An 18,277-nucleotide genomic window follows, 5' to 3' on the forward strand; every position below is an offset into this window, starting at 1 on the left:
GGGTAGCAATAAAGATAACAGCATTAAACAGTTACACAACATAACAGAAATAATATCGATAGCAGCGTTCCTAGCAACCATCTTGGTAACAATGAAAATGTTGTATGGAAACAATTTCCTGAAGTAATCTTTGTAATAACTAGCAAACTGAAGATCATGTACACCCACTGCACACTTAATCTGAAATAACAACTCATATTTCTCACATCAAAACGCATTTTAATGGCCAAACTAACTTTAAAATAGGCATTTTCCACCGAGAATATAACAAAGTTCGGCCATGTTTTTTTTTCTGCAGGGAGAAATTTGAAGATCACGTGACATAGGAAACCATTGGACCATTGGAACCATTGGAATGAATGGAATGCAGTTGGAGGTCAACCAATCACAGAGCTTGAGAACTAATCACGGGGCTTGTCAAACAGAGCACATGGTGTAGTCCTAAACGATAGCTGGGGATTCTGGGTAGTGTAGTTGTCACACGCTAGTGTGAGGTTCCTTTTTTATATACCAGCAACTAATTTCCACCGTCAAAGAATAGAGTACCACAGGACAGATTTTAGGTAATTTATTATAGCCTACTCAATAAATTACAGTTTATAAATAGATCTATAGAAATGGTTAAAAACAACAAGGTAATAATACAAAGGTAGACAATACTAGTTAAAATAGCTAAAATAACACTCCCATGTAAAACTGGTTAGAACCGAGACCAAGCAGAAGTATTGTCTTTAAAAATACTGTCAATGGCAGAGTCCAGTAATATTCCACACGGGGGGGAAGGGCTTGTCACCGAGTCAATCCGTCAGGACTCGCTGCCTCGTCCTCCTCGGCGTCTCTCCTAGGCTCCGCCTCTCGTCACTCCTCGACTCTGCAACACTGATGCGGCGGGGGTGAGAGAGAAAAAGCCCTCAGTGGCGCAGACACAGACGCTCAATGGTAATAACACCAAAGACAAACAGTATGTGGTCTCCTCCGGCCCGATTGCTCCCAGCGTCTCTCCTCTGCTTCCTGGTTTCCTTTATCTTTCTCTTCCTTCGTTTCTCCGTTCTCCCGTTCGTTCCTCTCCTTGCACCTCTTCCTGTCTTTTTCCTCCCTTCTCAGCTGTGTCTGATTGTTTAAAAGCAAAATGCCGTGCACTATCGGCCAATGATGCGCCATGGGGGTTTGTCCAATCAGACGCAGCCGGTTTCGATAATGCCAATAAATGTCAATCCCAAGAAATACAAACAAGATTCCCAGATAAAATCATGCAATAATCACTCCATTAAAGACCACACAACACAAGTAAATCATGCAGTGATCGTTATAAAATCACACCTTAGAATAATGTTGATTAAAACCAAACTTGAATAAATAATTAAAAACATGCACATTTTGGGATTTCAGGCCAATAGAATACTGCCACTCCTACATTTCCCCCCCTCTTTAACAATGGTCGTCCCGACCAATTAGCTGCGATACCTGGCTGGAGGAAGCCCAGAATTTGCTCGCTGCGAGTGACGGGGGCTTCGGTTTTGCTGTCCTGGTTCATTATTGAGGGCTACTGGTGCTGCTCGAGGGTCAGGTGGATCAGCCTGTGCTGGGTCCCTTTCAGGTTCTGCTTGCTGGATAGGATTCATGATCAACCCCGGAAGCCACCAAGTAGGAGGGGGAGGGTGATTTGGCTGGTCCATTGCCAGGGGGCTTGGTTCTTCTGTTTTCTCCCTGGTTTCCTGCAGCATGTTCAGAGGGCATGGCCGGAGGATATTACGATGTACTGTGCGTGTAGGTGCCTCCTTACCCTCTGGTCGAACGACATACACTGGGTGGCCCTCCCGCAGCTGGCTCACCCCGACAAATGCTTCTGGGGTCCACCTTGGTTTCAACTTTCCTCTCGCCCTCCTATGGACATTTCGAATTAGGACCCGTTCACCAGGGAGTAGGGGTGTTATCTTAGCTCGTAGGTTATAACGGGTCTGGTCTCTTTCTTGTTGGTGCTGGGACTGCTGCTTTACCGTCTGGTATGCGTGGCTTAGTGCTTTTTGGTGCTGCTTTACCCAGCCCGGTAGAGTGTGAGACTCTACCGTGGGGCTAAGACCGGTTGCCCAGTCTACTGGTAGTCTGGCATGTCTCCCAAACACAACATAGCGTGGGGTCATCCCCGTGGTGCTGTGGGTGATGTTATTGTAGGCATGGATGAGGGGTGGCAGCCGGTGCGGCCACTGTGCCTGGTCGATCTCTGCTAAGGAACTTAACAGTTTTAACAATGTCTGGTTGAATCTCTCACATGCTCCGTTCCCCTGAGGATGGTATGCCGTTGTGCGGCTCTTTTGACATCCATAGCTTGCATAGCTCACTCATTATAGCGGATTCAAAAGCAGCCCCTTGGTCGGTTAGAATACGCTCTGGGCAGCCGAAGGTCTGGATGAGCCCGCTGTACAGGGCTTGTACTGTTGTGTTTGCAGACTGGACTTTGGTAAGGACTGCAAAAGCATACTTTGAGAACAAGTCGGTTATCGGCGGAATATAGGGGTACCTGTCATCTTGGCGTCCCAAAGAGAGATAATCTACTCCAGCCACTTCAAAAGGATATGATTTGGCGATGGGTATGAGAGGGGCCATTCTAAGCAAGGCCTCGGTCCACTCCTTTATATCTTGAGTCATTCTGGGCCAGTAGCAGCTCTGCTGCAAAGTTTTCGTAGTCCTTTCGCTGCTAGGGTGGCCCATTGCCTGATGATACGTTCTCCACACATCCTTCGTTTCCTGTTTTGGAACAATAACTTGGAAAGCCTCAAGTCCAGAACCCGTCTGGGTCCACAATCTCCCCAGTACACCATTTTGAATTACAATTTTGTCCCACTCTCTCAGTAGACCTTTTGTGTAAGGGGAAAAGGACTCACCAACATCGGGATTGGGCAACTGCTGTTCCTTCCATTGTATCATTTGAGAGAGCTCTCTGTCCCTGGTTTGGCGTTCCTTCCATGTCCCATCTCCTTCAACCGTGACTAGGTCAGAATGCAAGGCCACCATATCCTTTTCCTGCTCAGGCAATCTGGACAAGGCATCAGCATTTCCATTTTGTTTACCTGGCCGGTATTTGATGGTACACTTGAAGTTCGCCAGTTGGGCCGCCCATCTCTGTTCCACTGCTCCAAGCCGGGCCGTCTCAAGGTGGACCAATGGGTTATTATCTGTAAAGATAACAAATTCAGCACCATAGAGATAGTCTTTGAACTTTTCTGTGACTGCCCATTTCAAGCCCAACAGTTCCAACTTGAAGGAGCTGTAGTTCTGGTCGTTGCGCTCAGCTGGTTGGAGGCTGCGGCTAGCATAGGCAATTACCCTGTCTTTTCCTCCTTGTACCTGTGCAAGCACCGCTCCCAGTCCTTCAAAGCTGGCATCAGTGTATAACCTAAAAGGTTGGGAGAAGTCAGCATATGCCAGGATAGGGGCATTCAACAAAGCTTATTTCAGCTGGTCAAAAGCTTGCTGGCACTCGGGGAACCAGCTGACTGGGACATTCTTCTTTGCATGTGTGTTGCTACCATGCGTCAGGGTATTCAGAGGTGTTGCAATCTTAGAAAAAGCAGGTATGAAACTGTGGTATTAACCAGCAAAGCCAAGGAAGGATTTGACCTGCTTCACTGTGTGGGGTACTGGCCAGTCTCTGACTGCTGCAGTCTTAGCTGGGTCTGTAGCCACCCCTTCCTCACTGATTACATGTCCCAGATACATCACCTCTCGCTGGAACAGGTGGCACTTTTCGGCTGCAATTTTAGTCAATGTTGATGCAGCCGCTGAAACACTTCTTCCAGGTGTTGCACATGACTGTTAAAATCAAGAGAAAACACAACAATGTCATCCAGATAAATCAACAAGGAGTCGTTTACTAGATTTCCCAAGCAGCGTTGCATCAGTCTTTGAAATGTGGCTGGGGCATTACACAAGCCAAAGGGCATCCGTTCGAATTCATACAGACCAAATGGCATCGTAAAGGCAGTCTTCTCCCTGTCAGAGGGTTCCATTTCCACCTGCCAATAGCCACTTGCCAGGTCCAGCGTGGAATACCATTTGGCAGCTTTCAGCCCGGTCAGTGACTCCTCAATGTGGGGTAGGGGGTAGGCGTCCTTGTGGGTGAGTGCGTTCAGTTTCCTGTAGTCCACACAGAAACGCCAGCTTCCATTCTTCTTTTTGACCAGTACAATAGGGGCTGCCCAGGGGCTCGCACTCTCTCTCACTACACCGCTGTCCAGCATGTTCCGCAGTAAGGTCTGTAGTTCAGCATACAGGCTGGGAGGGACAGGCCGGTACTTCTCACGACTTGGGGGTGCTGAACATGTTGGGATTTGGTGCTTAACAACGCCAGTGCAACCAAAGTCTTCCTCACAGCTTGCAGACACCTTTTTCCACTTCGGGAGAAGGCTGTTCATCTTCCCTTGTTGATCAGGAGTCAGCTCATCTCCCTGTAAGCTCATTGCAGGATGCAATTCATTTTCATTGATGACCTCTGTGATCCCTACCCTTCTTACCGCCACTTCAATGACATCAGGCGCCACACTGTTGAGGACCAGCTCTTGTTCCCCTTGTATGTCGGTTGTAGCCACCTCCGTGACTTGGCCCAATGGCTGTCGCTGGGGGACCTCTACTGGGTAAGGGTTGGGGTTGCAGATCCTGACCGGCACCCGTCCATCCTTCAGTGTGGCAAGGGTTCGTCCCACACGCCATTCTGTGTCACTGTCAGGAAGAGGCTCAACAACAACATTGCATGCATGGTTAGCTGCACCTTCAGATACCTGTGTCCACAGGATCATCTCTGATTGGGGTGGGATGATGACCGGTTGTTGTCGTGGCAATTTTGCTATGCCCTGATAAGCTGGGAGAGGCATTCTGGTGATGACTCGTTGACACTCTGTAAATGCCTGTGCCCAGAGCTGTCCGGCAGCATGAGGCATGATGGTTTTGAAAGCCGACAGTCCTGGGTGGTTCCCCTGAGTGAGAGCAGACCAGACAAGTTGAATAATGTTCATGCCCAGTAAGCCCTTATCGGGTCCCAAACAATCATTAACAATGATCACTCCTTTTCCAGACACTTTAATGCTTCCTACCATACAGTCAACCAAGGCATAACCCACGTACGGGATCTCCAAGCCATTTGCAGCACGAAGGGTCAGCCATGAGACCTCATCAGCACTGCTCACATTGGTCCCTTCTAAGCATTTCCTGAACAGGCTCTGGCTCAGCAATGTGACCTGTGATCCTGTATCAAGCACAAAGGGAATTGGACAGCCATTCATGTTTACAACAACATTTGGACACTCACCAATCAGGGCAGACTTAGGCTGGGATGTGGGCTCCTCCTGGGAAATTACTCCTACTGCTTGGCCCTCGGCTGTAGGGGGTTCTAAAAATCCTGAGTCCCTGATGATCCGTGGGGGCATTGGCGCTGAACATGGCCGGCTGCAACACAACTCCTGCAGATGGGTCTGCCCTGTGTATCCCACTGGTAAACTGGTGCTGCTGTGTCTGTTTGCCTTCTTCTCGCCTGGGGGAATCGTGTTTCGGCTGGGTGATGATGCCGATTCCTGGTTGGGGATTTAGGCGTAAGAAGCACGTCCTTCGTCGAGAACTGCATCCTCATCTCCTCCATCAAGTTTGCAGAAAGAGCTTTCATTTGTTCTGCAATCTCTTTCCTCATTTCCCCCCCCCCCCCCCCATCAGCCCCTGTTGTAGCTCAGCTTGTATCTGGCCCTTTAATTGTTGCAGATTTGAGTTTGGTGTGGTGGGAGCAGTTACCCTTCGAGACAAAATGGCGTCTTCTCCATCATGCAATTCCTGCTCCAGGGCCTGGGCTTCTTTGCAGGTAGCTGTGAAGGTCATTCTTTCGTTCCGCCGGAACTGTCTGCTTATTTCTTGTTTTATTGGTCCTGGTGTTAGACCGACCATTATCTGGTCAAGCAACAAGTCATCACCCTCTTCGGTTCCACCTTCATCACGCTCTTGCCACTTGTAAAATTGTTCTCTTAGCCGGAGTATAAAAGCACTGACCTTTTCATCAGTCCGCTGTTTACAATTAAAAAAATGAGATCTCAACTGTGCTTTTGTAGGTCGTTTAGCATACAGTGTTTGCAGAATATCCAATACTTTCTGTCCTGTGTCTTTGTCCCTTGGAATAACAAGCTGTAGTTCACGCTTGGCTTCTCCCTCCAAGGCGCCCAAAACAAAATCAGCCTGTTGCTGTTGACTGAGTCCTTGGGCCCTCAGCATGGCGTCCACCTGAGCCCTCCATTCAACAAATGTAGCTTTTTCTCCATCAAATTTAGGAATCCAGGCAGCCCCCATAAACCATGGCATCATAAATTGAGCAGTTACAGATGGACTAGCACTAGGTCTATCCCGGGATTCCTCCATTCTTTAACAGTGGAGCTGGTATCCTGCCGGCAACGCCAATAAATGTCACACGCTAGTGTGAGGTTCCTTTTTTATATACCATCAACTAATTTCCACCGTCAAAGAATAGAGTACCACAGGACAGATTTTAGGTAATTTATTATAGCCTACTCAATAAATTACAGTTTATATACTAAAATAGATCTATACAAATGGTTAAAAACAACAAGGTAATAATACAAAGGTAGACAATACTAGTTAAAATAGCTAAAATAACACTCCCAGGTAAAACTGGTTAGAACCGAGACCAAGCAGAAGTATTGTCTTTAAAAATACTGTCAATGGCAGAGTCCAGTAATATTCCACACGGGGGGAAGGGCTTGTCACCGAGTCAATCCGTCAGGACTCGCTGCCTCGTCCTCCTCGGTTTCTCTCCTGGGCTCCGCCTCTCGTCACTCCTCGACTCTGCAACACTGATGCGGCGGGGGTGAGAGAGAGAGAAAAAGCCCTCAGTGGCGCTCAACGTTAATAACACCAAAGACAAATAGCTGGCTTTTCCGGGTGACTTCCATTTACTTAGCTGTTTTCAAGCGTTGTATGTGGTCTCCTCCGGCCCGATTGCTCCCAGCGTCTCTCCTCTGCTTCCTGGTTTCCTTTATCTTTCTCTTCCTTCGTTTCTCCGTTCTCCCATTCGCTCCTCTCCTTGCACCTCTTCCTGTCTTTTTTCCTCCCTTCTCAGCTGTTTCTGATTGCTTAAAAGCAAAATGCCGTGCACTATTGGCCAATGATGCACCATGGGGATTTGTCCAATCAGACGCAGCCGGTTTCGATAATGCCAATAAATGTCAATCCCAAGAAATACAAACAAGATTCACAGATAAAATCATGCAATAATCACTCCATTAAAGACCACACAACACAAGTAAAACATCATGCAATGATCGTTATAAAATCACACCTTAGAATAATGTTGATTAAAACCAAACTTAAATAAATAATTAAAAACATGCACATTTTGGGATTTCAGGCCAATAGAATACTGCCACTCCGACATAGTGTCTTCTGCCATCCTTTACTCCGAAAAAATATTTGTTTCTCCGAATCGAAGGGGGAAAATACAAAAGCATTGCACACAATTTAAACCAATCAATGTCGTGTAATTAACAAGGATAATCTGGTGTTTTTTAGTCGATGAGTAGTGCAGATATCACTTTAAAATCAATCGACAGTAAGGGGAATACTTACTTCCGGGTGTACAATTCTCCGTTATCCAATGGGAATGGACGCTCACATTGCCTTTAAGGGCAGCCGACACAAACGAATGCCGTGCTTCCATGAGCGTCAAATCCCGCCGCAGATGGGAATACATTGCAATCAGTTGAAAGCTATTTGCGTTCCTTTATGAAGCTGAAGGAGCCTAGGAGCGTCACAACTGCACGCCACGGGACCCTGACCAAGCGTAGGTCTGGTCGGGGACTTGAACCGGGGACCCTACGGCTCACAGTCCAAGCCTCTACTGACTGCCATAGATTTAGTCCCTAATTTTGCTCTCAAAGTGCACCAGATTGATGCATTTAACTTAACAAAAAAAAATCTTGCTCCCCCGGACCCCCCTAGAGGAGGTGAGGTCCACCACCTGCCCACACCCCCTGTTAAATTGTCTCACCCACATTGAGGATGCTTCCTACGCCGATGTTTTATTCCATGTGTCAAGTCAGGCAAATTGGGTCAAAATGTTATTGCATCAATGATCTGTTAACATTAAAATCACTAAATATTTGCTGTAACTATTTTGCTCTAGGCAACTCAAGGGCTCAGGTAATGTGATTACCATATGAATAATGGTCCAAAATAACATAAAAATGCATAGGTTTTTTTGTGACATACTTTCGTCGCCGGCGGGCCGATACATGCCGCGCATTAAGTGGGCCTGTCTGTCAATTAATCCCCAAGCCACTTTTTCCCCCCAGTCCGCCCCTGGCTGCTGGGCTCATCATGTACATGTTTTTTCAATGCTGCAACCATGTTGCTTCCATTATCAGTTATGCAGGTCTCCCTTGAAAAAGAGATCTATGATCTCAAGGGACCAATCTGGTTAAATAAAGGTTTGAAATTAAATGAAAATGACTGTCAGAATTTTATGTTTTGGTATTCCCCAGTCCTCTGTGCATCGTTCCACAAGTCTTTATAGACTCTGCAGTGTGTGGGTGGGAGATCTGGTCAAGTCTCAACAATATGTGCTTCCCTTTATTCTCCTGAGTAACAACAGCAAAAGTAACATGCACTAATTGCCAGGAATGATGCTGTAAATCCTTTTTTTGTCGTTATGTCCAGCCCAATTGTTATTTTGCGTGCTGTGGCAAGTCTTTCTTTGAATTTTTGTTTTTCGTCAATGTAAAGCTTGTCAACTAAGTTGTTTATTTCGTTTTTTTTGGGGTATGTTCAGCCTCTTATCAAAGGTCTCCATCATAATGGGAGGGGGCAGCGATGGAGAAGGCTGATTCCCAGAATTTGGGATTCTGGGAATCTGCACACGTCACTCACCCCCACCCCAGCTGCAGCAGGTGGTGATGATGTCCAAACAGTGAGAAAATAACAAGATGACGGATTATGATTGTGAGAACTCACTCCCACAACACATCAGAAACTACACTGACTAAAACTCACCTTTTCAGACTGGCTGTGATTAATGTTGTGTCCTTGTGCTAAATGTTCTTTCATTGCTCGATTTTCTATTAAAATCTCTTATCTTTGTATTTATTTATTTATTATTACCACTGTGAAGTGTCTTTGAGTACCTGAAAAAGCTCTTGAAAAATGAAATGTATTATTATAATTATAGTAACACTTTATATGAAGGTACACTTATTCACTATCAACTGGTTGTTAATTAACATATTAGAATCAAACTACTATCTTATTTGTTATGAACAAGACTTCACTTTAAAATAGGGAATTCTGAGTTAGAAATACCACATTTTTTGTTATTTAGACACAATTAATACTTTTAGTTTCATGTCTTGTTACATAAGAATAGACCATATTTGTTAGGTGTTATTATGGGAGAATTACTATTCTTGTGGTACTACTGCCTTATCAGGCCCATATTGAGCATATTAAGACCAAAACTCATGAACAACAACTTCCTTGCAACAAATAAGCACTAATTAGAGGGTTATTGAGGAAAAACTCCTTACTAATGGCCTAGTACTTGTAGAATATGGTCATATAGAATAAAGCATTAATAAGTGTTTAATACCGAATATAGAGCCAATATACTGCTAATATGCATGTTAATTAACAACTAGTTAATGGTGAATATGTACCTTAATATAAAGTGTTACCATAATTATTATTATTATTACGTTACATGTTAAATGTATGACCATTTTTTATCCAGCCTCATTTTTATTTGTGACTACACAACTAACAAAAACTGAATCTCCAGAGTGGAAACAAAATAAGAGAGAGAGATAAGATCAGATAGTACTTTATTGATCCCAATTTGGGAAATGTTTGTGTTCTGAAGGTTTTATAGAAAGGATATTAGACACATGTGGTAAAGAGGCGAAATGAAGCCACACCTTTATATCAAGAGACTTCATTATCAAGAAGTAAATGTTTCCAGCGGACAGTCACATGTTGGTGCAGCTGGGAGCACACCGACTGCCGATTCTCATTCCTGCTGCGGTTTGAAGCAGTTCAATTATTAGTGAACGTGTCTCACAGTGTGTGTCTAACCTCTAAAAATAGTTCAGAGAGGGACACACAGAGACAAACAAAGTTATCATGGTCTTACTGGTCAGAAAATAAGCCTGATACATTCAAGAGGATTCAAGAGGAATATGAATTTTCACCCACGCAGGAAAGTGAAATTAAGTGTCAAAATGATTTATTGTGTTAGAGGTCTTGAGTATTGTATTTGCATTGTATCTCTTATCAAACAAGCAAGATGTTGCACTGTTTCATAAAGAATGTGCTATCATTAAAACCATTTCTAGGTGAAAGACTATAGGATTGTACATTTTGTTGAAACCGCAACACAAGAAAGCATCTTGTTACACAGAGTTCAAAATGTGGCAACAGTAAAAATAACATTTGGTTGATGATTAATGATCTGTGCCGGTCAGATTCGCTCAAATTGTAGACTTTGCTCTCACAGGAAACAAATAAAAAAACAAATATATATGTTTACACACACGGAAAGATATCCTGTTATAACTGCAAAGTGGATGTCCTTTTACCCAGGACAGCATTTACTCTCCAGGGTATACACAGTGCAATTCTATTGAGGTAAACATCTACATTTGGTCATACTGTTAAAGAGCACAGTGATTTGCTGCTACACTGACTATGTAAATATATAATGATGCCATATATAATGATGCCTCTCGGGTGTTTGTGCAGCAATTAAAAACATTTTGTAATATGATTTTAATCCTTCAGATTTTTGTTTCATATGCTCTCGGAAACTTCTTTCATGATAAAAGTAAGCTTTTATTGTAATTTTCCAAGATTTTAAATGTATATAGTATTCAGAAATATGGGCCTCAGCTATGTTATCAGCAAGGACAACTTTCTTCACTTGGAACTGGTTAGTTTTAGGACATTTGTAGATGCATAAGAAGTTATATGTACTGTATGAATGTGACATTTTTTTATTGATTTGATTTTGATAAAATGTTTGTGTTTTTTTTTTATCTTTAAAGGTTTCAATTTTATTTGAAAATGTGATTTCTGTCTTAGACTTTTTATAGTTAAAATCATAAACTTTACACCTTGTGATTTATAGGGCATGGGATAATTTGTTATTTGTTATGGAAAATTCAAACAATCTTTTGTTACATTTTTAATCCTTGAGACTTTTGTGAAAAACAATTGTATCTACTAACTAAATGACAATGATTTTTAGATTAATTGTTGTTTGTGTTATAGCATATTGCATTTTAATATATTTTATATGGTTTTTTTACATGTTATGCTTTACAGTTTTGTTTTTGGTTGTTTTGCTGTCAGTGAAACATGGATTCTGCACCTCTATACAAACAGGTAAAGATAATGAAAAACACAAAAACTGCATTATACACGGCATCTATTGCACGTCTGTCCGTCCTGGGAGAGGGATCCCTCCTCTGTTGCTCTCCCTGAGGTTTCTCCCATTCTTCCCTTTAAACTGTGGGGTTTTCTCTGGAAGTTTTTCCTTGTACAATGTGAGGGTCTAAGGACAGAGGGTGTCGTATTGTCATACTGATATTCTGTACAAACTGTGAAGTCCACTGAGACAAATGTAACATTTGTGATATTGGGCTATATAAATAAACATTGATTGATTGATTGATTGATGTACAAAAGTCTATTGTGCTCATACATTGTACTTTTCCATATCAATACTATTATATTTTTTATTATTTTGGAATAAAGTTTTCAGTATACTGTATGTGTTCACCCTCACAGGCACAAAGGATGTTAAGAGGTGTCTAAACCTCGGGACAAACTTTGAACATTTAGAGAAATGAAGGAACAGGTCCACGTATGTTGCGAGGAGCTGTAAGGAGATCATAGACAGATATAATGAACATGAGGGTAAGCAATACTTGAAAATTAGACAAATGTTCTTGTGCAATTTAAAATGAAAGTATTTGATTAATTCAATGTGTACTGTAAAACTTCCCTAGAAGACATGTTTTAACTCATATAAACACTGACATTTCCAGATGGGTTGTACTTCCTGACCACTGCTAATGACATGGTCTATCAGACTTTCTGTGATATGACCACAGCTGGAGGCGGCTGGTCGCTGGTGGCCAGCGTCCATGAGACCAGCCAACAGGGTAACGATGCTAACCTACCAGATGGAGACGGAAACTGGTCCAACAGAAACACCTTTGGAGCAGCAGAGGGCGCCACCTCGGATGATTTTAAGGTACTAGTATGGAAAGCCATCAGTGCCATTTTCTTTGCGCCTTTAATAGTTTATAATAATAATAATACATTTGATTTATATAGCACACTTTAAAAACAACGTCATCTCAAGGTGCTTCACAAAGCTACAAGGAAAAAATAATAAAACAAATAAAATAAAAAGATATCTTAATATTGAATAAGATATGGTAATATAAAATTTAAAATAAAAGGTTAAGAGCAAAAAAGGTTTAAAATAAAAATAAATAAAGTAAAGGACAGTCAGTAAAATGTGGTGCGGAAAAGGTCGGTCTTGAGGCATTTCCTAAAAACTGAGAGTGATGCAGAGGTCCGTATGTTCTCTGGAAGCTGATTCCACAGACGTGGACCCAGCACGGTCTCCCATGCTGACCAGTTTTGTCTGCGGAAAAGTTTACAATTCTGCTTTTTATGACGCTTCTCTTATTAGTTACAATGGCAAATCAAATCAAATCAATGTCCTCCATCTCCCAGGCTAACAACAATCACAGGGCTAGGAATCCCATTAAAATTGAGGGAACAAATGAGACAGACCTGCCCAATGCTTTTAATTTTATTCTCGATTCGAGAAAAAAGATTTTTCCATAAACACCTCAACCCTTAGAGAGTCTCTTTCCCCTATCTCAGACATAGCCATTGAACAGGATGAAGTTAGGAATCTCTTAAAACGAGTCAATATTAGGAAGGCCCCAGGTCCAGACCATATTTGTGGGCGTACACTCCAGTATTGTGCTAGCGAACTCTGTGGTGTTTTCCAGCATATATTCCAATTGTCACTTGAGAATAGCCAAATTCCTGATATGTGGAAATCCTCAACTGTAATTCCCATCCCTAAGAAACCTCGTCCTAAAGTCCTAAATGACTTCAGACCGGTGGCTTTAACATCATTGGTAATGAACATTTTTAGCAAAGCTTTTTATACTGCACGCCCTCCACAAACACCTTAAAAAGCCACAAGCCCACGCTAGGCTTTTGTTTGCTGACTTTTCTTCAGCATTTAATACAATGCAGCCGCATCTCCTGGTCGAGGCCTATTATGTCATTTTAAACTGCCCGATCAACTTGTTTTATGGATTTTAAACTTTCTAACTAATAGAGAGCAGAAGTTGTCTGTCAATGGACGCCTCTCTGACTCTGTCATCACTTCCACGGGCTCGCCTCAAGGATGCGTTCTTTCACCCCTACTTTTTATAATGTGTACACTGATAAATGCAGGAGCATGCAAGACAACAGCTACCTGGTTAAATTCTCTGACGATACCGCCCTCTTGTCCCTCCTTAGCAGCTCAGAATCAGGCCACGAGTGTGCTCTTACCGATTTTATTTCCTGGTGTGATGACAGTTTTCTGGATTTAAATGTCTCTAAAACCCAGGAATTGATCATTGATTTTAGACGTCATAAGGATGTTCCTAAGGAGTGCATCATACACAATGACAAGGTAGAAATTGTCACACCATACAAATACTTGGGCACCATTTTCGATGACCACCTCAAATTTGATGTGAATACTGAGTGTATTGTGAAGCGGAGCAAACAGAGAATGCACCTTTTTCGCAAACTGAACTCTTTCTCTGTCAGGCTTTTCATTCTTTGTCGTTTTTACCAAGCATTTATTGAGAGCCTTATTTGTTTTTATTTTATCTGCTGGTTCCATAGCCTTACACTGAAAGACAGGAACAGCATCGTTTAAATTCTTGAAATGCTTTTAACTTGATTATTTATTTATTTATATATTATTGTGATCAAATCAAATCAAGTTTTATTTATATAGCACATTTATAAACGATTTTTGGTCGAGCCAAAGTGCTGTACATATAATAAAAATAGCCTACAGTAGAGACACTTTACAGCTAATCCAACAGCACAGATTGTTCAGAATATCAGTATGAGAAAAAACGACACCCTCTATCCTTAGACCCTCACATCGTACAAGGAAAAGCTTCTGGAGAAAACCCACAGTTTAAAGGGAAAAATGTGATGCTATGAGCTATGAACTATTTATAGTGTAAATTGGAATTATCCACATCTGTGCCTCGGGTGTATCTGTGTGTTTTCGTCTTGTATGTTCCTGCCTGTGTACATGACATAAGCTGCTGCTCATAACCAATTGCCCCTTGCGGGATTAATACAGTTGTTGATTGATTGATTGATATTTGAATTGCTTGAAACATCGCTTTTTACCGTGCTTTTGTTGTTAAAGAATATGCTGTTTACTGCCTCAAAAACACATAAAAAAGCGCTTTTTGCAACGTTCTGTTATGATAATGAGCCCCTTCTGTTTTGCATAGCCAGTATCTGAGTGTATGTGGTCAATCAGCAAAAATAAAATCAGCAGAAAATAACTCCACTAAAGTGTAGTAAAAAGTGGTGTTTTCAGGAATTATAATGCGCAAAAAAATTGCATTTTCTAACTGATAAAGAAAGCGTCATGGACTTCAAGCTTGAAATATTGCACATAAATGTATTTTTTTTATCTCACAAGCACAGCTGTTTATGAACAATATGATAATAGCCACAGTTGCCATTTTGACAGTAGTGTGTAACCTCCATAGAATCCAGGCTACTATGATATCATGGCAGAAGACATGTCTGTGTGGCACGTTCCCAACAACTTCCCACTGGAGAACTGGAACCTGGCAGCCATCCTCCGCTACCACACTGAGGAGAGGCGCGGGAAGGTATTTTGAGTGGGGGTGCTGAGGTGCTGGACTCCAGTGAACACAAAATTACGGGCACTATAGAGCACGCACAAAAAAACTCCCCACACGCAATCACACAGTAAACCCGCGACTGTTACAATGAAGGCTCGATAATCAGCTCACGGCATATAGGCAGGGGTAAAGTGCTATTTTTTTACGAGTGGGGAGCGGACCTCACCTCCTCTAGGGGGGTCCGGGGGGATGCTCCCCCGGGAAGATTTTTTTTAAATATTGAAGTTAAAAGCATCAATCTGGTGCACTTTGAGAGCAACATTAAGAGATCTATGGATACATCTCTCAACACCCAGATGAAACACAACTGTAATCAGATGTTCTTTTTCTTTATGGATATTTTACAAATCACTCCCCTTTCAAACTGTATTCTTGTTTTACTGCCATATAGTATTTCATAACTGTTTTTCCTTTATTCTCTTATTTTTTTTATAACTATAATGATCATATGAAGGTGTGCCGCGGAAATAATCTTTTGAATACTTTTTGACCAAACCGTTTGAGACCCACTGAGATAACTTAGACTAAAGTTAACTATCTAAACACTCAGACAGTCCTTTAGCTCACCTGAGCCTCTCAGTCTGAGAAGAGAGCTCTCCTCCAGCTTGTTGTGGAACAAACAGCTCCGTATGTCCGTTAGTGCAGCTAGCTAACCAGATGCTAACAACACGGTCCCTGCTGCTGGCACCGGTCTCTCTCTCTCTGCCCCTCTCTCACACACACTAAATGCTCTATTTCTGCACACACACAGAGCCGCGAGCTTGAATGGCACAAGCACACTTTTATTTCCATGCAACTCTCTGATTGGTCCGGTGTCTTGCCTCTGTTGCATTCACTGAAAACGGGAAACTACAGTCCTGCCGTCCTTTCTAGTGTCTTGATGAGGTTCACGTAAAGCACGGTTAATGTATTATATTAATGAGGTAGAATTGTCCGGGGCTACAGAAAAAACATTCGGGGCAGGCCAAAATATTATTTTACCAACAATGTGGAATTTATTGGGTACGTATTACACAGATTATGCACAGCGGGAGCAGCAATAACCGTCAAATAATAATTCAGACAGGGGAGCTCCGCACCCACTGCCTGCCGCTAGGGGGTGCTGCAGCGCCCTCAGCCCCCCCCTTCCCGCGCCCATGTCACTGAGACCCACTTTCTGCGCCTGTATGAAGGAAACCTCTTCCAGATGTTCACGGTAACTTGTGTAGTTGTGCATTGTTATATTAAATCACAGCGGTGGAACCTGACTAATTATATTTACTCAAGAAAAATCTAGGTATTTGTTTCTAATGTGAGTGTTTCCATGTTATGCTCCTTCATATTGTTAATCCACCATGTCAAGGTATTGTACTTTTCTACTCCATGGTATATTTAAAAGCATTGGTTAATAAATAATGAACAAATAGTAAATTCAGATAAGTACAAATACAATTAACATAATGTATACTATTATTATAGATTAGGCAACATGGCAGTATATTTTTTAATTGCTTCCAGCTTTACCTTTTTTTTACAGTGTACCGATCAACAATTGTAATCCACTTATATATAAACCACAAACAAATAAGCCACATTAACTCACAAAACATCAATCACTTATGTGACTCCAAGAGCCTACGATTGTTTAAATCATGGGGATTGACTGTGAGTGAGTGTGGGGGGGAAGAAGTATTTGTTGTCCTTTTTCACTCAGTTTAAGAGTGTAGTTCAGGGGATAGGGATTTGTGAAAGTAAAGTTGTAAAGTTCTGTTTTGGTGTATGGGTGTAGAGTGCAAGAGGAGGGGAAATGATATTCCCCTGTCCTGCTACAACATAAAGTATATTGCTACTTTACAGGCTAAAGTATTTTACTACGACTACATACTGCATTTATCTTCCAGCAATGTCCAGTAAGATACAACGTCGACTCCCCCACCAGCAACAGAGGGCCAGCTATTCCCATTGTGTATGACCATGGAGACAAAGAGTCCACCAAAATGTTATATGGACCCAAATCAAGAGGTAAAACTCTAATATAGTGGAATGGAGATAATATAGAGCTTTTCAACCATCATGTATGAGCATGTATATCACTAATTACTTTAAATACTAATTTTATCAGATTTCCTAAAACAATTAATTTATACAGTTAATCCAAACACAGGAATTATGAAATCTTTAACGTCCAAGTTTAATAACAATGTTATCCTTGAATGACCAAATAGAAGACACCAACTTACTAAACAAAATTTCTCCTGCTGTAATCAAAGGTACTTTTGTTTTAATTGTGTATTTTTCTTATTATATATAAGGGGAGTTTGAACCAGGTTTCATCACATTCAGAGCAATAAACAATGAACGTGCAGCCATGGCTATCTGCTCCGGGGTCAAGCCGGTCCGTGCATACAACACTGAACATGTGAGTCTCAACCCATTTTCACTCTTCTACTGTCTGTCAACACAGCAAGTGTTACACATACTGTTGCTTCTGTGTGTCTCCAGTACTGTATAGGGGGAGGGGGCTATTTCTACACTGATCAATGTGGGGACTTCCCATCATTTGACTGGGACAGATTGGGAAGGGAACAAGGCTGGAGTGCCTCCAAAGAGATGACTGAGGCTGCTGTTTTACTCTTCTACCGCTGACAGGACTATTTGCAAATGCACAGCTATGGATTTTCTGACATGTCAGCCTAGCCAACAATCACAGTTGAAGACAAATCACAGCAGGTTACAAAAACAAGACGTGTGTTTCTGCATATGCCCATTAAAGAAAACAACTAATATTATAGTAAACAGTAATAATAAACAGTTAGTTGTAATGAAGGTGCACAACAGCAAATAGAGTTATCAAACTGCATTTAGGAAGCAATTTGAGTTCAAAGTAGCTTAAACTTCTTTATCATGCTTTCAGTTGCTCAAAGCCCCTCTGTGATATTCTCTGACCTGTATACAGACACAGATAATGTTAGTGAAAGAATCTAACTCCCACAGTGGCGAAGTTGTTACATTCCTCTGTTCAAGTAAAACAGAGGAATGTAACCTCTGCAATTAGCCTGCCCTGTTCTGATACATAAATGTTCAGTATTTTAAAGTACATTTGTAACTGATGTATTATTGGGTTGCACTTACATTGACCTTTCATGAAGAGTCTGCTTGATTCCTGTTTGGTAGGATGGAACCGCAATAATAACATGTTTATGTCTTTGTATATTTCATTTATCAAGTGACTTTAACTATTACAGTTTCTCAATAAATTATACATTTAATCACATGAA

At 41.9% G+C, this 18,277-nt stretch overlaps 2 protein-coding genes across 10 annotated transcripts; one reads left to right on the forward strand and one right to left on the reverse strand.

The window, feature by feature from the left end:
- Positions 1 to 584: 584 nt before the first annotated feature.
- LOC307034008 (uncharacterized protein) lies at positions 585 to 16,211 on the reverse strand. Of its 5 annotated transcripts, none has more exons than XR_013806744.1 (3): positions 15,588 to 16,211; positions 2,883 to 7,143; positions 585 to 879 (listed from the first exon to the last, which is right to left on the reverse strand). XR_013806744.1 is itself a non-coding variant. In XM_079672682.1 (3 exons), the coding sequence occupies exon 3, from the start codon at positions 5,418 to 5,420 to the stop codon at positions 3,762 to 3,764; it is 1,659 nt and encodes a 552-aa protein (XP_079528808.1). In that variant the 5' UTR covers positions 5,421 to 6,842; positions 6,946 to 7,143; positions 15,588 to 16,211; the 3' UTR covers positions 585 to 3,761. The 5 variants fall into 5 exon arrangements, 3 of the variants coding, with proteins under 3 accessions (XP_079528808.1, XP_079528809.1, XP_079528807.1); XR_013806745.1 differs by having other exon boundaries at positions 585 to 2,745; XM_079672682.1 differs by having other exon boundaries at positions 585 to 6,842; positions 6,946 to 7,143.
- LOC307034057 (intelectin-like) lies at positions 9,888 to 17,653 on the forward strand. 5 transcript variants are annotated; one of them, XM_079672764.1, is made up of 9 exons: positions 9,894 to 10,662; positions 10,816 to 10,858; positions 11,359 to 11,418; positions 11,824 to 11,952; positions 12,084 to 12,292; positions 14,862 to 14,987; positions 16,901 to 17,021; positions 17,312 to 17,418; positions 17,502 to 17,653. In XM_079672764.1, exons 5-9 carry the CDS (start codon positions 12,116 to 12,118, stop codon positions 17,643 to 17,645), a joined length of 675 nt encoding a protein of 224 aa, XP_079528890.1. In that variant the 5' UTR covers positions 9,894 to 10,662; positions 10,816 to 10,858; positions 11,359 to 11,418; positions 11,824 to 11,952; positions 12,084 to 12,115; the 3' UTR covers positions 17,646 to 17,653. The 5 variants fall into 5 exon arrangements, with proteins under 5 accessions (XP_079528892.1, XP_079528890.1, XP_079528888.1 ...); XM_079672762.1 differs by having other exon boundaries at positions 11,386 to 11,418; XM_079672766.1 differs by lacking the exon at positions 14,862 to 14,987 and having other exon boundaries at positions 9,888 to 10,662; positions 11,386 to 11,418.
- Positions 17,654 to 18,277: the final 624 nt, after the last annotated feature.

This window comes from Notothenia rossii (assembly GCF_949606895.1).
Source record: "Notothenia rossii genome assembly, chromosome: 1".
Classification (NCBI taxonomy): domain Eukaryota; kingdom Metazoa; phylum Chordata; class Actinopteri; order Perciformes; family Nototheniidae; genus Notothenia; species Notothenia rossii.